Source organism: Sinocyclocheilus grahami, unplaced genomic scaffold (genome assembly GCF_001515645.1).
Source record: "Sinocyclocheilus grahami isolate Dianchi unplaced genomic scaffold, SAMN03320097.WGS_v1.1 scaffold191.1, whole genome shotgun sequence".
In the NCBI taxonomy this organism is placed as follows: Eukaryota; Metazoa; Chordata; class Actinopteri; order Cypriniformes; family Cyprinidae; genus Sinocyclocheilus; species Sinocyclocheilus grahami.
In genome coordinates, this window is record NW_015505370.1 from 1,545,558 (window position 1) to 1,566,998 (window position 21,441).

At 35.2% G+C, this 21,441-nt stretch overlaps 2 protein-coding genes across 2 annotated transcripts in view; one reads left to right on the forward strand and one right to left on the reverse strand.

Annotated features, from left to right (window-relative positions):
* Positions 1-293: 293 nt before the first annotated feature.
* On the reverse strand, positions 294-9,834 carry LOC107594841 (inositol-trisphosphate 3-kinase A-like). The gene is made up of 5 exons (XM_016285049.1): positions 9,184-9,834; positions 3,002-3,265; positions 2,229-2,327; positions 1,690-1,761; positions 294-760 (listed from the first exon to the last, which is right to left on the reverse strand). Exons 1-5 carry the CDS (start codon positions 9,481-9,483, stop codon positions 557-559), a joined length of 939 nt encoding a protein of 312 aa, XP_016140535.1. The 5' UTR covers positions 9,484-9,834; the 3' UTR covers positions 294-556.
* Positions 9,835-16,983: 7,149 nt separating this feature from the next.
* LOC107594842 (isovaleryl-CoA dehydrogenase, mitochondrial-like) overlaps positions 16,984-21,441 on the forward strand; it is a 10,223-nt gene continuing 5,765 nt past the window's right edge. The window contains 5 exon segments of the mRNA XM_016285050.1: positions 16,984-17,013; positions 17,284-17,373; positions 17,461-17,512; positions 17,631-17,800; positions 18,016-18,109. Of these exon segments, the coding sequence (XP_016140536.1) occupies positions 16,984-17,013; positions 17,284-17,373; positions 17,461-17,512; positions 17,631-17,800; positions 18,016-18,109 (436 nt within the window).

Here is a 21,441-nt window from a genome sequence, read left to right on the forward strand (position 1 = left end):
ACTAATATAGATCAGTGGTGGTGCGCGCGCGTTTGGTATAAGCGCGAAACCTGCGGCAATGACTAAAATAATGCGCAATACAAGCACTATTTAACCAGAGTGAATGAGACGTGTGTGAGAGAGAAGGGGTCGTCGGAGAGAAGAGAGCGAGAAAGCGCGGCTGATGTTATTGCCTGTGCCGCTGCCCGCTGGTAACAAAACGGATCGGCTCGGAATCGGAAAGAAGTGAGACTGACCGGCCGATCACCGATCCGGGCCGATCATGACAAAAATCGGCCGATTCCGATCCCTGGCCGATCGATCGGTGCATCTCTACTTTACAAACTACATTTTGTCTTCAACCTTTTTTTTGGACTTTGGGGAAGAGTAACTGTATTATGACAACAAACAAATGTGCATTTATGAAAACCATGATATGGGTGAAATGCTTTTACAGCTTAACACTGTAAAGTAATGGACTATGTCACTGGTAGCCTCCCTATAATGCACTGCAGAAGGTTTAGAAGTGTCTATCAGCATGCTGTTGCTGTCACGCGAGAAGTTTGCAGTAAGAAGGTCACTCCCTGGCCAACGAGGAAAGGGTTTGCAGCAGGTTGTCCAAGCCCCACAAGTATCCGTCTTCTCGGTTGCCCTCCTCCCAGGGTCTGTAGTGATCCAGGTTCTGTCCGTCTGGGAGCGGTGTGGTCTTACCAAAATCAATGAGCCAGACTTCAGCTCTCTCTGTGTGATTGTGAATGAAGAGAAGCGAACTCCCGATTACCTTAAAGACATGAAACATTTTTGAGGTGGGCCGTATCATATGGGGGAAAAAACACCATAGTTGAAAGTGCCATTCAAACATTTGAGGTCAGTAAGATTTTTTATGTCTTTGATGGCAGTTGCTTATGCTCAGCAACGTGACATTTATTTAATCAAAAATACAGTAAAATTGTACTGTAAAATATTATTACAATTTAAAATAACTGTTTTCTATTTTAATATATTTTCAAATGTAATTTATTCCTCTGATGACAAAGCAGAATTTTCAGCATCATTACTCCAGTCTTCAGTGTCACACGATCCATCAGAAATCATTCTAACATACTGATTTAGTGCTCTCAAGAAACATTTCTTACTATTATCAATGTTGAAAACAGTTGTGTTGCTCAATATTTTTGCATAAACCATGACACTTTTTACTAAATTCTAAAAACTATTTTTTTTTTACAGGATTCTTTAATGAATATAAAGTTAAAAAGAACAGCGGTTATTTGAATGCATAAACCATGACACTTTTTACTAAATTCTAAAAACTATTTTTTTTTTTACAGGATTCTTTAATGAATATAAAGTTAAAAAGAACAGCGGTTATTTGAAATAGAACATTTATGAAACATTATAAATGTATTTACTGACTTCAATTTAATGTGTCCTTGCTGAATAACAATATTCATTTATTTCCTAAAATCTTACCAACCCCAAATACTGCAGTACAGTACAACATTAATATGGTGCATAATGAATCAAATAAAACATATATTCTTAGACATTAAGTAGCTAGATATTAATTTTAAAATTGTTAACAACTCAATCCTTGTTTTTTACTCCCTTAGTATGTTCACTAATTAGATATTAATTGGAAGTGTATTGCAATACAGTACAGCATTAATAAATAATATACAAATTTTTTTTTAAAAAGTCAGATTTTACCTCGTGTTTCTTGAAGAACTCTGAGGCTTTCAGTGCCTGTTTAATATCTTCAAGCCTTGTAATATAGGAGTTCTGTTAGGTAGGTGAAGGAGAAGAGCACAGCATGAATCAGTAATTCAACTAGAATTATGCTAGAAGTTATTTTTCAGTACTTTTTCAGTATTTTTCAGTATTCACTGGAGTGAGGCTCCAATTACACAAGGACACCTTATAAGTGCAGTTAATTTGTTTCAGATTTTTTCTGTTGAGGCATTATATATTCCTACGCTTGCCTGTTTTAAAATAAGTATATCCTTTAAATATAATGACTTTAAACCATATAGACCCCATATTGAACAGATGAGCTTTTATGATACTGTTTTATCTGCATTATGGGAGCAACGATAGCTGGCCTTTTTACATCAGACGTATATATATCCTGGATAAAAAGCACTTAAGGTGTTCATTAAGACACAAAGAGAATATTGCTCCATTGAAGTGTAGGTGTGCATGCATTATATCACAGAACAGGTTGGTCTAGTTCTCAAGAACTCACGTACAGTTATGTTTTTATTGCCCTCGACGAAATCCTTAAAGACCTGAATGACGTCTTCCTTTGACCGGGTCTTTTTAAAGTCTGTCTTGCAGGTTTCCCCCCTCTGAAATAAGACAATGTAAAAAAATCAATGTATTGTGTCGAATGTAACAGGGAAAAAAAGTCAGATGAAGAGCTGTTACTGACAAAAACAGCAGGTTGAGGATAATACAGTGTTCAAAAAAAGCTGTCACTGAGGCAGTGCCATTTCAAAAGGTACACTTTTGTACGTACTAATATGTACACTTTAGGTAGTAATATGTACCTTTAAGGTACCAATATGGACAAATGTGTACCTTTTGAAAAGGTTCTGCCCCAGTGACAGCTTTTGTACAAAACATGTCAGTTAATACGTGAATTCTTGTACACTTAATAGTGTTTAAAATGATTTGTAAATGATCTTAAACTGATTTGTGTTAGTACATCAAATGATTATTATTACATTATTTTATATTTGAATAGTTTTGTTGTTATAGGACATTAATTATTAATCAAGTATTACTAAAACTATAGAATAATAATTAGTTATAATTGTGTGTATTTATTTCTTTATGTATTTAATAGTTTAATATGAAGTGTTATTATTATTAATAATATAGAATATTAATAATGAATATTACAAGTTAATATTAATTCATTAATATTACAAGTACAAGATTCAAAGTCCTGATTTTCAGCTGAACTCAAATTCTGCCAGCTGTGAACAAGCAGGCTGTGATTTTTAGGCACTGTGGCTACCTTGATACCCTCAATGCGGAAGCCCAGAGAGTTAGTAGAGCTGAGACTTTCTCTCCACTGCATATAACGTGGTTTGGTAACAGCCTTCTGTTTCTTCTCCTCCGCTGTAGGAGCCTCTCTGTCCACCTCCAGCATCTTATTATATAAGTCTTCACGCAGCTTTGGCTTCACCCTGGCCCGCACCAACTCCTCCTCCAGATATGTCCTGAAAAAAAGAAAGAAAGAACGAAGTAGATTTTTAAATAACCTAATAGAAAGGTCAATTAATCATGCCTGAAATGTTAATTCAGTCATCTGCCGTTTTTATTTTTTGCATGCTTGAACTTTACTTGACTTCCTGTGTGAGAAGAGGAAGTCACCAAGGGACTCCTTGCATAAAATGTCTCTCAGTGTGTAAAAAGAATGCGTGAAGTGTGTGTGAGAAGGAAGGAAGCCCTCAGGGACGCCCCGTGTCTGCCTCGCTAAGTGTGCATCTAAGTTTTGACTGCATGTGCACAGGAAGTGGTTATTATTGTTGTGCGAGGGCCTCTCTCTCTCCTCATGAGCTCCACCCATCGCCCTGACAGGATGCAGGCCAACAACCAGAACAGGTGTAAACCTGCCACGCACAATATATTAGCATGACTATAAAAAGGAAAGAATGACACATTAGCAAAGCAAGTAATACGTTCTGTGTTTTATTTAATAAGAATCATTTGAATATATTATTACTATATTTAAAAAATAACATTAATAGAATATAATTAATTATAAATATAATTAATAATAACTAATATATAATTAATATGATTCATAGTATACAGTATATTTAAATATTTGCACTGCTCTTTCTATTTCAAATAAATGCTGTGCTCTTTCTATTAATTAAAGAATCCTGACAAAATGTATTGTCAGAAATATTAACACAATTGTTTTCAGAAATGTTTCTTAAACACCAAATCAGCAGATTGGAATGATTTCTGAAGGATCATGTGACACTGAAGACTGGAGTAATGATGCTGAAAATTCCGCTTTACCATCACAGGAATAATTACATTTTAAATTATATTAAGATAGAAAATTGTAAAAAGTCACTTCAAACTGTAACAATGTATATTAATATTTCAACATTTTACTGTGTTTTTGAAAAAGAATAATAATAACAAAAATACAGCCTTGGTGACCATAAGAGACTTTAAAACACTTAAAATCTTACTAACCCTAAACTTTTGAACAGTATTGTATATCATTCAGTTGATTAATTAACATGAATCTTATTTTTTTAATCTCAGGTAATTAAGTTTAAAGTGATCTGCATAATTAATTTAGCTTACATTTTATTTGATTGGGTGGTTCTGTGACTATTCTTTTAAAATGTAATGAATGATTCAAACTTGTTTTGATTGATCATACAGAAAAAGTCAAACTCATGAAGCTCTAAATGTGTTTTTTCCACACGCATTCCCTGTATCACTTGTAAACATTATAATATACAAATACATCATAACAAATAAAGTATGGGAAAATTAACAAATGCCACTCAAAATATAAAGTAAATTCCTTTCTTTGGCAATAAATAAATAAACAAACAAAACAATGACTACATAAGTTTCTTATGCTCGTTAAGACTGCATTTATTTGATACAAAATACAGAAAAAACTGTAATATTGTGAAATGTTATTGCAATTTAAAATAAGTACTATTTTTCATTTCTATGTTAATATACTTTAAAATATTAATTCCTGTGATGATTTTTTTTTTGTTTGATGCTTTGATGAATAAAAAGTTTAAAAGAACAGCATTTATTTCAAATAGAAATATTTTGTAACAATATACATTATCATTCAAAAGTTTGGGGTCAGTAAAATTTTTTCTTTCTTTTTTTTTTGAAAGAAATTAATACTTCTGTTGTGAATGTGTTAAATTTATTTAAAAAAAATGTGATAGTAAAGACTTTGTTAGGAAAGATTTCTATTTTGAATAAATGTTGCTCTCCACACACACACATTTAAATAAATACTTTAAAATAAACATTAATTAGTTTGATATTATGTTGTTTTCAGAAACATTGGGATCCAAAATAGTAAATGAACAAAAATTTTCTTTTTTGATTAATTGCTTAGCCCTACAATAAAAATAGTTTTGATATAAAGATTCTTTATACTTTAACATTAATTATCATGTACTGTACCTTACTAAATTGTAAAAAATAAAATGTAAGAAGAAAAAAACCCTTTAGGAAAATGGATACTGCAGGTGTTGAAATGGTAAGGGTGTAGCTGAAGTGCAGTGTTTGTTCTTCCACGTGATATGGAAAGAAACATATTTGTTACTTTCTATCTCTGCTGATGTGCTGATGAAGCAGATGAGTGAAGTTTGTCAACATATGTGTACCTCAGGTTAGGGCTGGACGATATGGCCAAAATTGATATCACGATATATTTTATTGTCCAGGCCTACCTCAGGTACAAAAGCTGAATGGAAAACCTTCTTTACAATACAGTGTGCAGCAATTATTATTGAGCCTTTAAAATTGATGTGGTACATAAAACTTTGCTTTGGGGGGTTGGACAAGATCCAGAGAGTACATCTTATTTAAAGTCATGCAGACTGCGTACGGCCCTGTATAAATACAGAGAAAAGCCATAAACCAAAGGCTATGCCCTGCACTTTGTGAAGCTGTACATACACATTTTTAACACACCCATAACTAAATATTGAACTGGACACTCATGCAGACAATTCAAACATTGTGGTGCCAACTCTCAAACAACTACCATTCACGTTTGATAAAAATGTGACACGTTTCTACGACAACATAAAAAGCTTTACCTTCAATAAACATATCTACTGAATCACCAAAAAAAAAAGAGTCAACACTCATCTGTTTGGTCTCTTTGCTACTAAAAATGGCATTTTAGCAGTAATTAGAATTTTTAATACAATTATATTTCATTATTAAAAACGAGGCATTTATGACTTAAAAATAAAATATTAAAATATAAAGCTAATAGCTGAACATGACATCTTTGGTATCTTTTATTTACTAGTTAGACAAAAAGACACAACTCAGTTTTACCATGACTACATTTTGAAGCACATTTTTACTACAACAGAGGATTGTCAGTTTTTGAAAAAAATAACAATAAAAAGAATAATTTCAAATGTGAGTATTAAAATCTGTTTAGTTAATAAAACTGACCTGAGCTGCTCTACCATCGAACTGCGGGTGGAAACTTGTTTGTGACACTGTGGCTTCTGCTTAAATGTCAAGCTGCAATGAGTTTATGTTTTGATATAGGCTGATAAAAAGTGTTTGTCACTGTATGTGTTTTCCTTCTCAGAATAGGTGCCTGCTACAGCTCTGCGCAAACATTCAATTTATAAGCTCTAAATGGCTTTTTACAGTGTCATTGAGCTTGACTTTTATTGGGCCAAAGAAGATGAACATTGATCAGTTCATTCAGTGCAAGATGTGTAACTTTCCGAAAAAGAAAGAGTAGATACTACGCAGACATGGTGTCAAGATTTACAGAGGCAAAGTGTTTAAAGTACAATGACAGCAAAGGCCTTCTATGGCTGCGATGAGGACCACAAAACATAAGACATCCATTCCGAATAATCACATGGCAGAAGTGAGAAACAAAACAGAGACGACTGGTGAGATTTATCTATTAAGCACTGTGTTAAAAAATATTACTTCTACATTTTTATTTGCTCTTCTTTTTAAGACTTTTATAGTCCTTTAATTTACATTCACCCTTACATTCATGCATTTGGCAGATGCTTCAATCCAAACTGGGATTTAATGTATTCAAAGTAACTTTCCCATCCATTAACTGCAATATTTTCTAAAAAATTTGCAAAGGTCATCACTTTCACCTCTATTTCAGAAATTAACAGCATGTGAGTATGTATATGAAAAAAAGGCTTTGGCACATAGCGGTTAAGCCTGTTGAGCTTGTTATTTTAACACTCAAAGTGCTGCCAGCTTATTAAAGCTGCACGCCTGTGATATTTGCCCAACTCAAACTACATTGAAGATGCTTAATGCAAACAAAAAATAAACAATTCCGATAAAAACTCTGAACAGCCTACTTTGTAAACAATGAAGGAGAAACTTATCGAACTGCAATGGATGGATGGATGTTTCCGTTATATTTTTTAGCTATTTACTACTGCAAATATTTCATCAGAAAAAACATTGAAGAGCCACATGATACAAATCTAGCCGCAAATGCCATGTGTCATGTCACAGTAGTTTTGAATTGGCAACGCAGTGAACAGACACGCTTTCACAATTAGGAGCAAGTACAGACAAACACCCACACAAACGTACCATAATCATGACCTTGCACGAGCTCTTTAAAGCTATTGATTGAACACAAAGCTGTTATTGAATATGAAGAGTTCAATCAAAAGTTTTCTAATGCCTCAGTTATAAGTACAAAAAATGAAATTCCTCAAGATACAACGACAGGTGTCAGAAGCCTCATTGGCAACTCACAAACAGATACAAAAGATTTCATAACTTTCAACAAGACAGTTCCTCATTACTAGTCTCATGTTCTCATGATGGGTTTCAAATTGTCTGCTTTTATTTTAAGAAGAGATCTGTAAGAATAAAGAGCCCATAATTTAATTCACCCCAAGTCTCTCCAGAAGTCTATATATACTATATAATAAATGAATCACAATAAAAATGTACGATTATTTCTTATATATCTTATAGTTGTCACATATGTAAGCCTTAACTATATCTCAGTAAGGTTTTGAGTCATAAGTCCACTTACACAAATATGTGATGCTCTAGAAGTGGTTTTGTATGTGGGTTTTAAACACCTATTTTAATTAGGTCAAAGCCCTAGTTTTGGTTGGAAAAATATATATTTTTCCCCAGATTAAACTTTCATAATTCGCATAAAAATGTAAATATATAATATATATAAATAAACAATAACAATATAAATAAATTATAACAAATGTATAAAATTGTCCAATACAAAATTGTCCCCCCCCCCCCATTTTTTTAAATAGGCATTAAAGTGCACTATCCAAACTTGTTATAATTCATGAACACTTTGGTTGAGAGGTTGGTCTCTTTTTAAAGAAGACAGTTAGCAGATTATTGGAGAAGTGGAATTATTTAAAAAAAATTAAATATCAAAAAGTTATACAAGTTTAAATTTATTGTAAAGAAAATGCACTGTACAGTTTTTATTATATTTTATATAAAATAAATATTTGACATAACAGGTTTTACTCTAAAGTTGCTAAAATAAATAAATAAAATAAAATAAAGCCTTATGTCTAAATAAGTTATGTTCCAAATTTGAAGATGATATGAAAAAAAAATGGAGGTTTCTGTGAGATTTTATTTAGGGCGTTATACCACAAACAGCCACCGGGTGCCATCCAAACTCCATTGAATTTTTTTAATGCATTTTTCTGTCACAAATGTCTAGATTTCTCTGTCAATATTAAATATGTCAAATATCAAATATGGAATCCTGAGACTCAGACCTTTCCAATTATATGTTTTATGTCAAGATTATAAAACATTTTGATTGTAAAAGACCGTTATGCATTTTGTAATATAACACTTGGCACCGCCTGTTAAGGGGGAGGAGACCACCAAAACATTTTAAAGCACCATTCCCATGGTAACGCAATGTCCGATTTCAAAATGGTTTTCACAGAATGAATCTTGGACTTCTATGCTTTCAAACGATATATAATTTATGATGATTACTAAAATATTTGATAGAGAAAAAGGACAACAATATAAAAGAGCGCCAAGCGTCCCACAGGTGGGACGGTGACAGTTAAGGGGTTCATTAAATCTGTTGTGTTTTTTAATTTGCTGAAAATCCCATTACAGGATGCCAAATGTCAGGTTCAAATGTGTCAACTTGCCACATATAGTCTGATAACATGACCCACTATTGCACCAGGTTATCACAAAAGATCAACATCTGTTTAATGAACTCGATTCCTTTTCCCCCTGTGCAATAACGGTTGAAATATACAGCTTTTTGCAGCCAGAACTAGAACTAGAATGTTGACTCTATACTGAAAAATATTCACAAGAGTAAAAAGTGCGACAACTAGTCACTTTACAAACTATAACACCTACCTCTGTCTACCCAGTAGTTCGTGCCTTCTTTATATATGATAGCACGTGAATGACTACATAACCTACCTCTCCTGAATCTACCGAGTCCCCCAAATGCTCGAGAGTCACGATGCCTTTGCTTTTGGTCTCGTTGTCGCTGAGGAAGTCATCCTCCGACTCGTCAAACGCTGTGGAGGAGCCGTTGGAGGAGATGGAGGAGTTGGAGAGTTTGCGGCGCAACCGTCCGTTCACCTCCTCCTCCAGATCCTCCTCAGTGATCTCCCGTGAGTCCCCATCAGACGTGATGGTCACCTGCGGAACTAGGTACCCTCTCCCCGGGTTACCGTCGGAGAAAAAGCCTGCTTGCCCACTGTACTGTTCCGCCATCTGTGCTTGATCATCACAATTCTCTGCGGATGAAAAGTTTCCTGCGCGTCTTCCTCCTCCTCCTCTCCCTGATCCGTCGCAAACCGGAGACGAATGTGAAAACACCGCCTCTGTTTGGGCATCGAGGTGCCTGGAGGGCTCAGAATATGCTATCCCACCTCTGTCCGAGGGGCCACACACTGCGATAGTGAGAGGGGGCCCCTAAAGTAAAGCCAGCGTGTCAGAGGCTTTGTTTCCAGTAAGTTATGTAACAAACGATCTCCATCCAGATAGCTTTGTTTGGCTTAGCGTGAGTCCGTGGACTCAGATTCACAGCCTGGGAGCCCCTGTAAACAGCGCTTAACACACATCTTCCGCGTTTGAAGCGTGTCCCCGCTCTTCCTGACTTTTAATTTGACTTTTGCTTGGTAGCGCATTTCCTTATTCAGTGTAGTATTCGACCACACTGCTGTTTATTGTCTATTCGTGTAGACATCGGGCCGGACTTTAAATATCAAAATAACAAGGAATGTAGTCTGCATGTTACAAATGTAGTTAAAAGTAAAGATACAATTATTCAAAATCACATGAATTAGGTCTACTATGATTTCATTCAACTATGCTGAGATATACAACAATGTTATAAAGCATCGTATATTATAAATGATTTTCTAACTGTTGTTGATCAGATTTATGCTAAATTACAATTAGAAATATGCAAACAATAAATGCCCCAAACAGCTTAAATACTATTTAATATCTAATCCTTTACTGAAAATATCTCATTCTCATTCAAGTTGACTAGGGTAGCTATATAATTCATTCATACATGTTGTGGTTGTCAGAATTTGAAGGGAAAAATCAGTGAAACAAGCATTTTGGTGACTGTATATTTTAGAAACTGTAGGCTATCTCATTAAATTATATAATAGGCTACTATCTATTGGAGCTATTCAATCTGGTTGTTACTGTAAAATGTAGCCAACTGATAATAAAACAGATGTATAATGAAAGGTCACATGATGACGTAAAATTAATCAGAATTGCCCTTTCCAGTAACTGTGGTCATACAAACGCAAAACACATAACACACGGCACAAAAATAATGAAACAAACGTCAAATACATAACATAAAACATTTCAATGTACATTCTGGGTACGACCATTTCACCTTAAATGATAATGCATGCACTTTTTATTTCTAAAAACACTGTTATCAACAATATTTTACCCTGATTTGTTAAATATAATATCGATTTTCTCTGTAAATTAGAACGTAATTCTACTTCTATTTGTATGTACTAAAACATTTGAAAGGAAAATCCCATTTAAGCTATTGTTTATTAGGCTAACTGACTGTGATCTTTCCTGTTAAGGATTATAAAATATTATTTCATCTGCTTAAAAATATTTGTAATCATTTTTACAGTACCTGTATGTTAAGGTAACTTACAGTTAAGTTTTTATAGCATCTTAATGTTGCTTTCCTACAGTGTTTTGTGATAGTTGTCATAGCGTTGTGCTGTAGTTTGTGCTTCCTCGCAGTAGGGGGCAGTAAAGCTCTAGTGGCAGGTAAAGGTCACGCACACAACACAAGAGAAGCAGAATGCAATTCTTTCCAGAGCATTTTAGTGAAGTTCAGGATTGCTTTCCTGCACTCTTCAACTATCCGAGTGCAATTGCATAATTAACTCAACCGTTTTTGCCTGTTTTGTTCTGCAGTTAGTGATGGGAAACCGAGGCTTTCTGAACCGTTTGAGGCTTTCATCAAATTGTGCCGAAAAACGGTTCATCACTCGACGCTTTTTAACACAGTGCGCATTAGCGACATCTGGTGGTCAGACTCGGTTTCTCCAGCATATCTAACGAAACATCGTGGAGCAGAGGATGGTTTGAAAAAGTTTTTAATCTGTGCCAACCGGTGGCAGCTCGTGGGTTTTAAAATAGAGGAGGCACTAATTGTATTGGTCTGGGGATCCCTGCCGATTATTATTATTATTATATTATTATTATTATTATTATTATTTGATTAACCACTTTGAAATGGCTTTTTGGTTGCTTTTAGTCAGAACACGTAAAGAAAACGACATACATACAGCAAGATAATATAACTTCACTTACCTGGTCTGTCACTTCAGTAACATGTTATGATTATGGTATTACAGCTGTGAAATTACAAACAAAAAATACACATCCTGAGACATGAACTGAAATGAATTGTGAATTTTATTAACATTAAATCGTCCTCCTCCCATTTTCACCTCAAAATTTTGGGGAAGCTGTGCCTCCCCCGACGAGCCGCCACACTGGTCATGCTTAGTCCGGTCAATGGATTCACATATTGATCAATAATATAAAATATACAAGTGTGTGATTATAATTAATAATTGACGTGAGTAGTAGCAAAAATATTTTGGGTGAGCTGTTCGGGGTCTCTGAGACCCCAGCTAGAACATGATCAAATGCAATAGAGGTGTGACGTGCATTCAGTTTCTGTCTGGTGTTGAGGTTATTCTAAACTATTCTACTGAATCCCAAATAAGTGTACACACACACACATACACACACAGGTTTGTTTTTGTGAAAAGTGGGGACATCCCATATGCAATGGTTTTTCTACTGTACAGACTGTATTTTCTATCGCCCTACACCAACCCTACCCCTAAACCTACCCCTTACAGGAAACGTCATTCTTGAGACATGGGACAAAACAGGTCTAGCAAGGGTAAATGCTATTAGGTTTAAAAATACAAATATTTTACATTTGAAATGTCATGAGGGATTAATAATAGAATGTATTTAACACAATGTGCACCTTCAATTTAATTTTCTCATTATTATACCAAATCTGTGTTTCTTAATGTCCTCTCACTACAACTAAAACAGTGTGTCCACAGAGAAGGGTTCAATCATTCATATGCAATAAAATGTTTTTTTTTATGATGAAAAAGAGCTTGTTTTATCAAAAGCAACACTTAATAATATCTCCTATCAAAGCAAGGTTTTTTTTTAATGACACATGCATGTTTCATAAGATTTTAAAGTTGCGTCCCCACTTTTTGTCAACACCCTCAGACATTCAATAAAATGTAATAAAATCAGGGAATATCAGGGGCAGCTGTCACTCTAAAGGACCCCCTTGCCACAGTTCACCTCCGCAGAGTACATCAGTGTCAGACAGGCTCTGCTTAGTTTTATAGTTCCATTAGCATCTAGCATCAACAGAAAAAAATAAAATGGCTACCACATGAACCCCATTGGATTTGTGAAAGAAATGCCAAATTTGTCAACTCCGTCAGATGTCACCACCATAAGATTTTGTGTTCCAATGATATATCAAAATACTTAAATGTGACTCTTGAATAAAAGCTTTATAAACAATAACATACTCACTGTTTGTTGTGTTTGTTTTAATACAGTAATTGACTGATTCAATGTATTTGATAGTTAAAATTACTACAAATTCAGGTTTTCGTCACCACCGTCAGATGTGTCAACTCCGTCAGTTGAATATTTTGATAATATTTCATTATGATATTTTATATTTGTTGTGGAATTGTTGGTCACATGTGAACGTGTAATCTGTCTGCTAACACCAGAATGTTTTTTGAAAAACATCTTGAATGCTGTTAAAGATAAAGTTGAAATTATATTACACAATCCAAGGTAAAAAAAGCATATTTTGTTAAAAAAGAGAAAAGTTGGGAGGTTGTATCAAAGCATAGCTCAGTAGCTTAGTACATATAAGATACATAAATGTAGTTTCATTTGTCTGAGTACAAGGTTTTATTTTTTTAATTTTGAACCCTGTTTTGTCCCACTTCTCAAGAATGACTGTGCTATTTCAGATTTTCAATACACTCCATTCTGTGTGATTTATAAGCGTTTTGAAAAGTGGGGACATGGGGTTATGTCCTGAAAAGTCACCTTCTCCTTGTAATACCTATGTCATACCTTTGTCATTATACAAATTTATGTCCTCATTTGTCACAAATCGTGCACGCACACACACATTTTTAAAATGTATTTATTTTATTAACAAGATCAAAATACATGTATATGACAAACACTATACATGATATAAACAATAAACATTATACATTAAATAAACAATTTCACACTAGAGGGGCTGTATACAAATACAAATTTATATAAAAATATTAAAGCGTTAACAAACTTTCACCGTTTTAATTGCTTTTTGTTTCATAGAAAATCGTATAGTATCAATATAATGCTCCATTTCCTTCCTAAAAGAAAAAAAACAGTTTTTTTGCATGAGAACTTACATTTGTGAATATTACATTTTGCATGTAAAAAAAACAAGATTTATCATGTAAACGTGACTGTGCTTTTCTTTGCTGTTCTCCAATGTACCAAATAATACAACTTTCCAAAACAAAAATTCTTGTCTGATGTTTAAATAACATACAAACTTCAGGAGAAATAGCCCCAAAAACTTTAGCATAGTCCCCTGGTGTAACAGGAGTCTTATAATGTGCCAAAAACTCACCATAAGTAAAAAGAAAACCATTCAAATGAAATAACTGATCCACCAATATGATGCCTTTATCAAACCAGTGTTTTAGATAAAGTGATTTGTGCTCATATAATATATCCATATTGTTCCATATATAGTACCTATGAGGTGAAAAATTGTGCTTGTGGATCAAAGACCATGATAAAAAGGCCTGACCGTGAAATTCAGCTAGTTTTCCTGGTATTTTATCAATATTATAATTACAGCTAAGAAAAAAAAAGTATAACACCAAATTTTGATAGAGTATGGGAGGGAATAAAACACCAAATGGAATTAGGATTTGTAACAATTTGTTAAACCCAATTAACCTTACAACCGACCTTCCGATACACCAATCACGTGGTATTGTCATCTGTTCTAAAACGGCGTGTTTTGATTGGACAGGATCATTATATACAGTATGTCCTTTATTAGCTTTGATAGAAACCCACTGGAAAGTCATTACACCACTTACAGAAATCTGCTATTGAACATGTTGCATCCGTTTGGCCATGGTACTCTCATGGTGTTTTGGACATGTATCAGTTCTGAAATGAGGAGGCAAATGTCCCACTTAGTCCAACATAAATTAATGATCCAGTTCTCTTCTGTGTTTTAATGGTGTCCATGTTAAATGTGTATGAAATAACCTGTTTCTTTGCACTTTGTGTATTTTAATACAGTACCCTGATAGCACACCTCATGGAGACGTCTATTTGACATCTGCAAGACGCATTAGAAAACGTTTAGAAAATATCTTTAGGATGTTTATGATTTAGAATGTAAAACTGACTTCTTAAAGACGTCTATCAGATGTTTGTACACATCAGATGCTTTCCAGATGAAGCGATCTTTAACAGACATCTTGCAGACGTATGTGTGCTATCTGAGTAACATTCAAAAGTCTAAAGTTCAGTATTTTTAAAAAGAAATTAATACTTATATTCAGCAAAGGTAAAATAACGACATTTATAATGTTACAAAATATTTATATTTTAAAGGGGTCATATGATGCGATTTAAATTTTTGCTTTCTCTTTGGAGTGTTACAAGCTGTTGGTGCATAAAGAAGATCTGTAAAGTTGCAAAGACTAAAGTCTCAAATCCAAAGAGATATTCTTTATAAAAGTTAAGAGTCAACCACGCCTACCTAAAACCACTCGTTCTAACACGCCCCCACATGTCTACATCACAATGTGGGAAGATTTGCATAACGCCGCCCAAATGTTCACGCAAAGAAAGAAGGCGTAACTTTTATTCTCGCTGTAGTATTGTTGACGCTGCAGCCATGTCGTAAAGACGCTGTGTGCTTCGTTGTGAAAGCGAAACTACTTTGTTTGGCCTTCCAAAAGAGGACGATATCCGCTTCGTCATGCCTGGAGCTGATCCGTGCTGGTTGCTGAGGAAATACATCAACTTTGCGCTGTGGATCGCCGGATCGGCTTTCTCAGTGGACGAAGCAGAGTCCACCCCGGAGTCGTCACATGTCCTTCCGGACGCTCCTTCGTCGATATTGCCGGCCGCGCCGTTCTCAAGCCCGCGTCTCTGCTCACGCTAGCCCCTGGCCTCTGCTCGCTGTAGGCTGCGGTGTGTGTGACGCTGTTTCGTTGTGAAAGTGAAACTAATTTGTTTGGCTTTCCAAAAATGGACACGACTAGAAATCAGTGGTTAAGTTGTATTTACAACACTGTTCCAGAAGAATTCAACCCAAATATTCAGATGTGTGCAGCACATTTTATAGAGGACTGTTTCCTGATCCTGGTAGAGTAGACTACAATGCCGGCTGTTCTGGCTCAAAGACTGTAAGTACGTTTTTTATATTTAGAGAGTTTTTACATTTTATATATTTAAAGCAAGTTTTTTTGGGGGCAGTGTAGAGTAGGGCTTGTTGTTTTTCATTTCTCCGATCACAAATGCAGACATGGTTTTATGTTAACGCGGCGCAATGCAACGCAACGTGTAAAAAGACAGTACAAGTCATTATAATCCATAATTATGTCCCCACTGGATGCAACGAATGCCTCGTTTATAATGGGTTTTCATGTTTTTGAATCATCGCTCTGGCCTGACAGGGCATCATCACAATATGGCAAGGGGCGTAACATTTCCGTCACACGCTTGAGGTATTCGGCCAATCACAACGCACTGGATAGCTGGCCAATCACAGCACACCTCGCTTTTTTAGACAGATGAGCTTTGCAAAAATCAACGCGTTTCAAAAAGGCGGGGCATAGAGGAGAAACAATAATGTACAGTATGTGGAAAATAATGTGTTTTTTTAACCTTAAACCACATAAACACATTTCATTACACCAAATACACAAAATAATGTTCTTTTTAGCAACATCATATGACCCCTTTAAATAAATGCTGTTCTTTTTTAACTTTTTGGTCATCAAAGAGACCTGAGAAAAATACTAAGCAGCAGAACTGTTTTCAACATTTCATTAAGAAATGTTTCTTGAGCAGCAAATCAGCACATTAAAATGATTACTGAAGGGTCATGAAGACCGGTGTAATGACTGCTGAAAATTCAGCTTTGCCTTCATAGGGATAAATTACATTTTAAAAATGTTAAATGATAAACGTTAAAGTTGTAATTCTGAAAAAAAAAAATCACAATATTACTGTTTTTATTGTACTTTGATCAAATAAATTTAGCCTTGATGAGCATGAGAGACTTCTTTCATTGAACATTGAAAATCTTACTGACCCCAAACGTTTGAATGGTGTACATATAGTGTAGTATATAGTATTCATTTAATTAAAACGAAGTCACATCAGTGATTTATATATCTTTAATTTATCAGCACTAACTGTATTTGGCTTTTGTTAATTATCAAAAAATACTTTTCATATTATTACTTATTAAATTCTGCAACTATATTTCTGTAACTGGATTCCTGCAGGCATAAAGGTACTTTTGGACAGGACTACTTACAAAAATTAGTTGAATTTATACATTTAATCTAATATTTGGTAATATTTGTTTTGATTTGGCCTTCCATGCCTACTCAGAGAATAGGTAAAACCTTGGTATGTAGGTCACTGTAATACTTTGATAATCTTTGAAGCACCATGAAAAAACCCACAGTGTATGAATATAGCACACAGCAGCACAATGTTATTGATGCCATTACTATACCATGGCATTACTGCCACTGTATTATTATTATTATTGATTTATTTTATGCTAAAAATGTACAGTTAACATCATGAAATTGTTTTGTTGAGGTTTTTGGCAGCTCAGGTTATTTGTGGACAGTCTGCCCTGTGTTTATCATACATCTTTGTTTTGAACACCAGCTCAGACAGACAATCCAGAGATTCTGTCAGGAGAAACTCGCTCCTTACGCTGATGAGATTGATAAGAAAAATGAGTTTCCCTGCATGAGGGTGAGTTCCTGTACATGACAAGTATCATTACAGAGTCTCTCTGTATTAATCCTGAGTAATTAATTCTGATCTTTTTTTTTAAACCAGGGGTTTTGGAAGGAGATGAGTGAGCTTGGACTGCTTGGAGTTACTGCTCCAGGTTGGACCATTTACAGGCTGTCTTTAAAAAATATTGTTTATGAAAAAATATTGAGCACAGTCTGATGGGATTCTCTTTGGAAAACATAAGGTTGTGCTGTTTTTATCCATGCGTGCAGTGGAGTACGGTGGAACAGGATTGGGCTATCTTGATCATGTGATTGTAATGGAGGAGATCTCCCGTCTGTCAGCAGCTATTGCTCTCAGCTATGGCGCGCACTCCAACTTGTGTGTAAATCAGATGGTTCGACATGCTAATCAGAAACAGAAAGAGAAGTACATGCCGAAGGTGTGAGTCAAAACATTTATTCATTTAGCAGAACAACTGCTGTCTATTACGTTTTCTATTAAACTAGCTTTCAAAAAACCGACCCCTGACATGATGCATTAGAGAAAATCCATTTTCTGCACTGTAAATGAAAACTAATTAAATGTAGTTAGGTTATTTATGGATTTTAGGGTTCAGTTGTTTTTTTCACAATTATGCAAATGTTTGTGCTTCAGTTGATGACAGGGGAGCATGTGGGTGCCTTGGCCATGAGTGAGCCCAACGCTGGCTCGGATGTGGTGTCCATGAAACTGACAGCAATAAAAGATGGTGACTAGCCTTCTGTTATCACTCTATGCTGCTCTGTTAGTAGTCGCCACTGTCTGCTGCTATAATAAGCACTTTTACATCAGTGCCATGGACATGTCATAGCTGGTTAGATATACATGCATGTTATTTGTTGACTGATTTGTTAGATATATTGTCCTTTGATATATACTACCGTTCAAAAGTTTGGGATCAGTACGATTTTATTTTTAAATAAATTAAGACTTTTGTTCAGAAATAATGCAATAAATTGATCAAAGTGACAGTAAAAACATTTATAATGTTACAAAAGATTTCATATAAATTCTGTTCTTTTTAACTTTTTATTCATCAAAAAATCCTGGGAAATATGTCTCCGTTTTCACAAAAATATTAAGCAGTGCATCTGTTTTGAACATTGATAGTAATAATAAAAGTTTCTTGAGCACAAAATCAGCATATTAGAGTGATTTCCGAAGGAAAATTCAGCTTTACATCACAGGAATAAATTACATTTTTAAAATATATTCAAATAGAAAACAGTTAAGTTGCAATAATATCTCACAGTTTTGCTGTTTTTACTGTATTTTTGAACGAGTAAATGCCGACTTGATTAACATGAGGCATCTTTCAAAAACATTAAAGGTCACATATTTTACACCTTTCTGGAGTTTAATTTTAAGTCTTGATGTCCTTAAGAATATATATTTGCGGTATAAGTACCAAAAACCATCTCAATATATTTTTACAGCTCCTCTCTCAGGAGCTCTGCAAAGAACAGGCTGATTTTGGCCTCTCTAATTAATATCCATGAGCCCCTCTTCTGATTGGCCTGTTGTTTTCTGAATGACACACGGCCAGGCCAACCACAGGTAACTAGGGTCATGTATGCTGTAGCCTGCTGTGGATTGGTGATACTCACAAGTAAGGTCAATAGAAACACCGGTAATGATGGTCACTGGCAGGGAAATGTTGTCCGGCCTTACATGTTTGAGCCGAACTCAGACCCCGAATCAGCGACTACAGGAGACAACCAACCACCTCCTCAAATGCGCTTACAACAGGATGTTTCAGAATGGTAATTCATGTTTTTTTTTTCAAGCACTGTTTTTTGGCGTTTGAGGTAATTTGTGAATTAGCATAGACTTATAGTCTAAATAAAACAATTTGCAACTGTTACTATTATTACACTTGTATACAAAACTTTGCATTATGCTTGTTATAGAGTGTGTGATGTCAGGTGCACTACCGCCGGTGGCAATAGACAACGTTTGACGCAGATGTAGTAATGATGTAGTTTCCTGACATCCAGACTGAACAGCGTTTTCTCGACATGTTTCTGTGTTGTTGTTGCTCAGCAATGGCATGGACGTGATGTTGTCTGGGGGTTTGGCAAAAGGAGAGTGGGACTGTGGGCAGTGCTCGAGGTGGTGACTGAAGGCGGTGACTGAGTAGTTCTGACGTCACCTTTTTATGGAAGTCACAACAGTTCGTGAAAAATCACAGCTACTTTATGCAGGCTGTGTGCATTTGACTGTGGATTGACTGTTTTGAAACTTATGTGGTAGTTACATAGCACCTAGACCTCAGTTATCATGAAAAAAGCCAGGAAATTTCAGTTTTGACAATATGGGACCTTTAAAAAAAAAAAATATCGCACAGACCCCAAACTTTTGAACGGTTGTGTTCGTAGTAACATACATGAATTTTTACTTCATGAATATTTAAGACATAAATGTTTTTATTCAGACTGTATCAATATTCAAATATTTCTGATAAGCCACTAATTTTGTTACGGATGATAACCGATGGATGATATTAAAATTTTACACTATTTTTGTCTAAATGAAACACTAAAAAGTAAAATCAGTCATTTAGACATCAAAGCATTATAATGCAAATGATGAAAATGGACATTCATTTTGGCATTTACTAAAGATTACATTTAACAGTGTTATTAAATTATTAATTAAAAAAATCAATATAATAAAGTTATTTATATATTGTGCATTGCTACTTATTAGATTACACATCTGTAATGTGTTGAGCCAGACCGATATATCGTTTAGGCGATATTATCGGCCGATATGAGCCTGTCGCAGATATATCGGTATCGGCGAATATGCCGCCGATATGAAATTTTTTTTTACAGAACATATAACGCAGATGAAATGCTCCTAAATTGTGTAATTACTTAGTTTGTCCAGCAGAGTGCGCTCCATTGTTTGCCACTGGTGGCTCAGGTCAGTGAAGAGATGAGCGGAGGAGCTCAAACTTCACCAGAGTCTGCTACATCAAATAAATTATCCGCCTGCCACCCACCACACCTATATTTAATCGTCACATTACAATGATTCTAATTCTTAGTTTTGCATGATGATATGATGAATGAATGGCTCATTTTTAACAGCAGATTCAGTGGCGTTAGTGCTGATCTGCGCGTCACGGCACGCTTCTACGGTGCATAAGGCTCCATGGCCACCGGATCTTATCGCGACCACTCAAGTCAATGCTTGTGTTTATACCGGCCATGCTTATCACATCGGTTACATCACATTTCTTAACTGGGTGTCTACACCAGACGCGAGCGGTGCGACAAAATACAATAAAACCCAATATAATCAGTAGTGCTGTCTACACTGGATGCGGCGCGACGCAGCACGACAAATCCCGATGCCTCGTTCGATTTATGACATACTGACACAAAGCACAAATGATTTTCAACGGTCGCTTTGTCACGTCCAGTGTAGACATGGTGTGTCAGCATAGTTTGCGATGCAGAAAACATGGACGGAATCGTGGAATCCATTCATAAAAATGGAATTTACTGTACAACACGGAATTTCATGGAATTTGGCTTATTATTGATTAAAAAATAAAAAACAGGTCAGTACACTTAAAGGGATAGTTCACCCAAAAATTTTAATTCTGTCATCATTTACTCACCCTCAAGTAGTTTCAAACCACGATATAGACCATTGTCTGTGAATATTAAACTGCAAAAAACTATTTTAAATACGAATCCTCATGTTCTGCATGTTCATTCGATTACCAGAAAATACACAACTATTGAATATTATTCATTATTATTATTTATTCATTTTAGATGTTTACATTTGGAAAAGGTGTGCTTCCTGCATAAACCTGCCCCTGTTGGTTTGGCAGTATAGCTTGCTTGCCCTACACAGTTACCTTGTTTATTTTCTTAAAGGGATAGTTCACTCAAAAATGAAAATTAGCCCATTATTTTCTCACCCTCAAGCCATCCTAGGCGTATATGACTTCCTTCTTTCAGATGAATCCAATGGGAGTTATATTAAAAGTTGTCTTTGATCTTTCAAGCTGTTTAATGGCAG

Bases quoted from the DNA above. Each gene is read 5' to 3' on its own strand.
- LOC107594841 (XM_016285049.1), bottom strand. From the start codon at position 9,483: ATGGCGGAACAGTACAGTGGGCAAGCAGGCTTTTTCTCCGACGGTAAC. The intron at 3,266-9,183 runs GTAGGTTATGTA...CAGGCATGATTA, and splicing joins ACTCGGTAGATTCAGGAGAG to ATTGACCTTTCTATTAGGTT. The intron at 2,328-3,001 runs GTAGCCACAGTG...GTCTTATTTCAG, and splicing joins TCCGCATTGAGGGTATCAAG to AGGGGGGAAACCTGCAAGAC.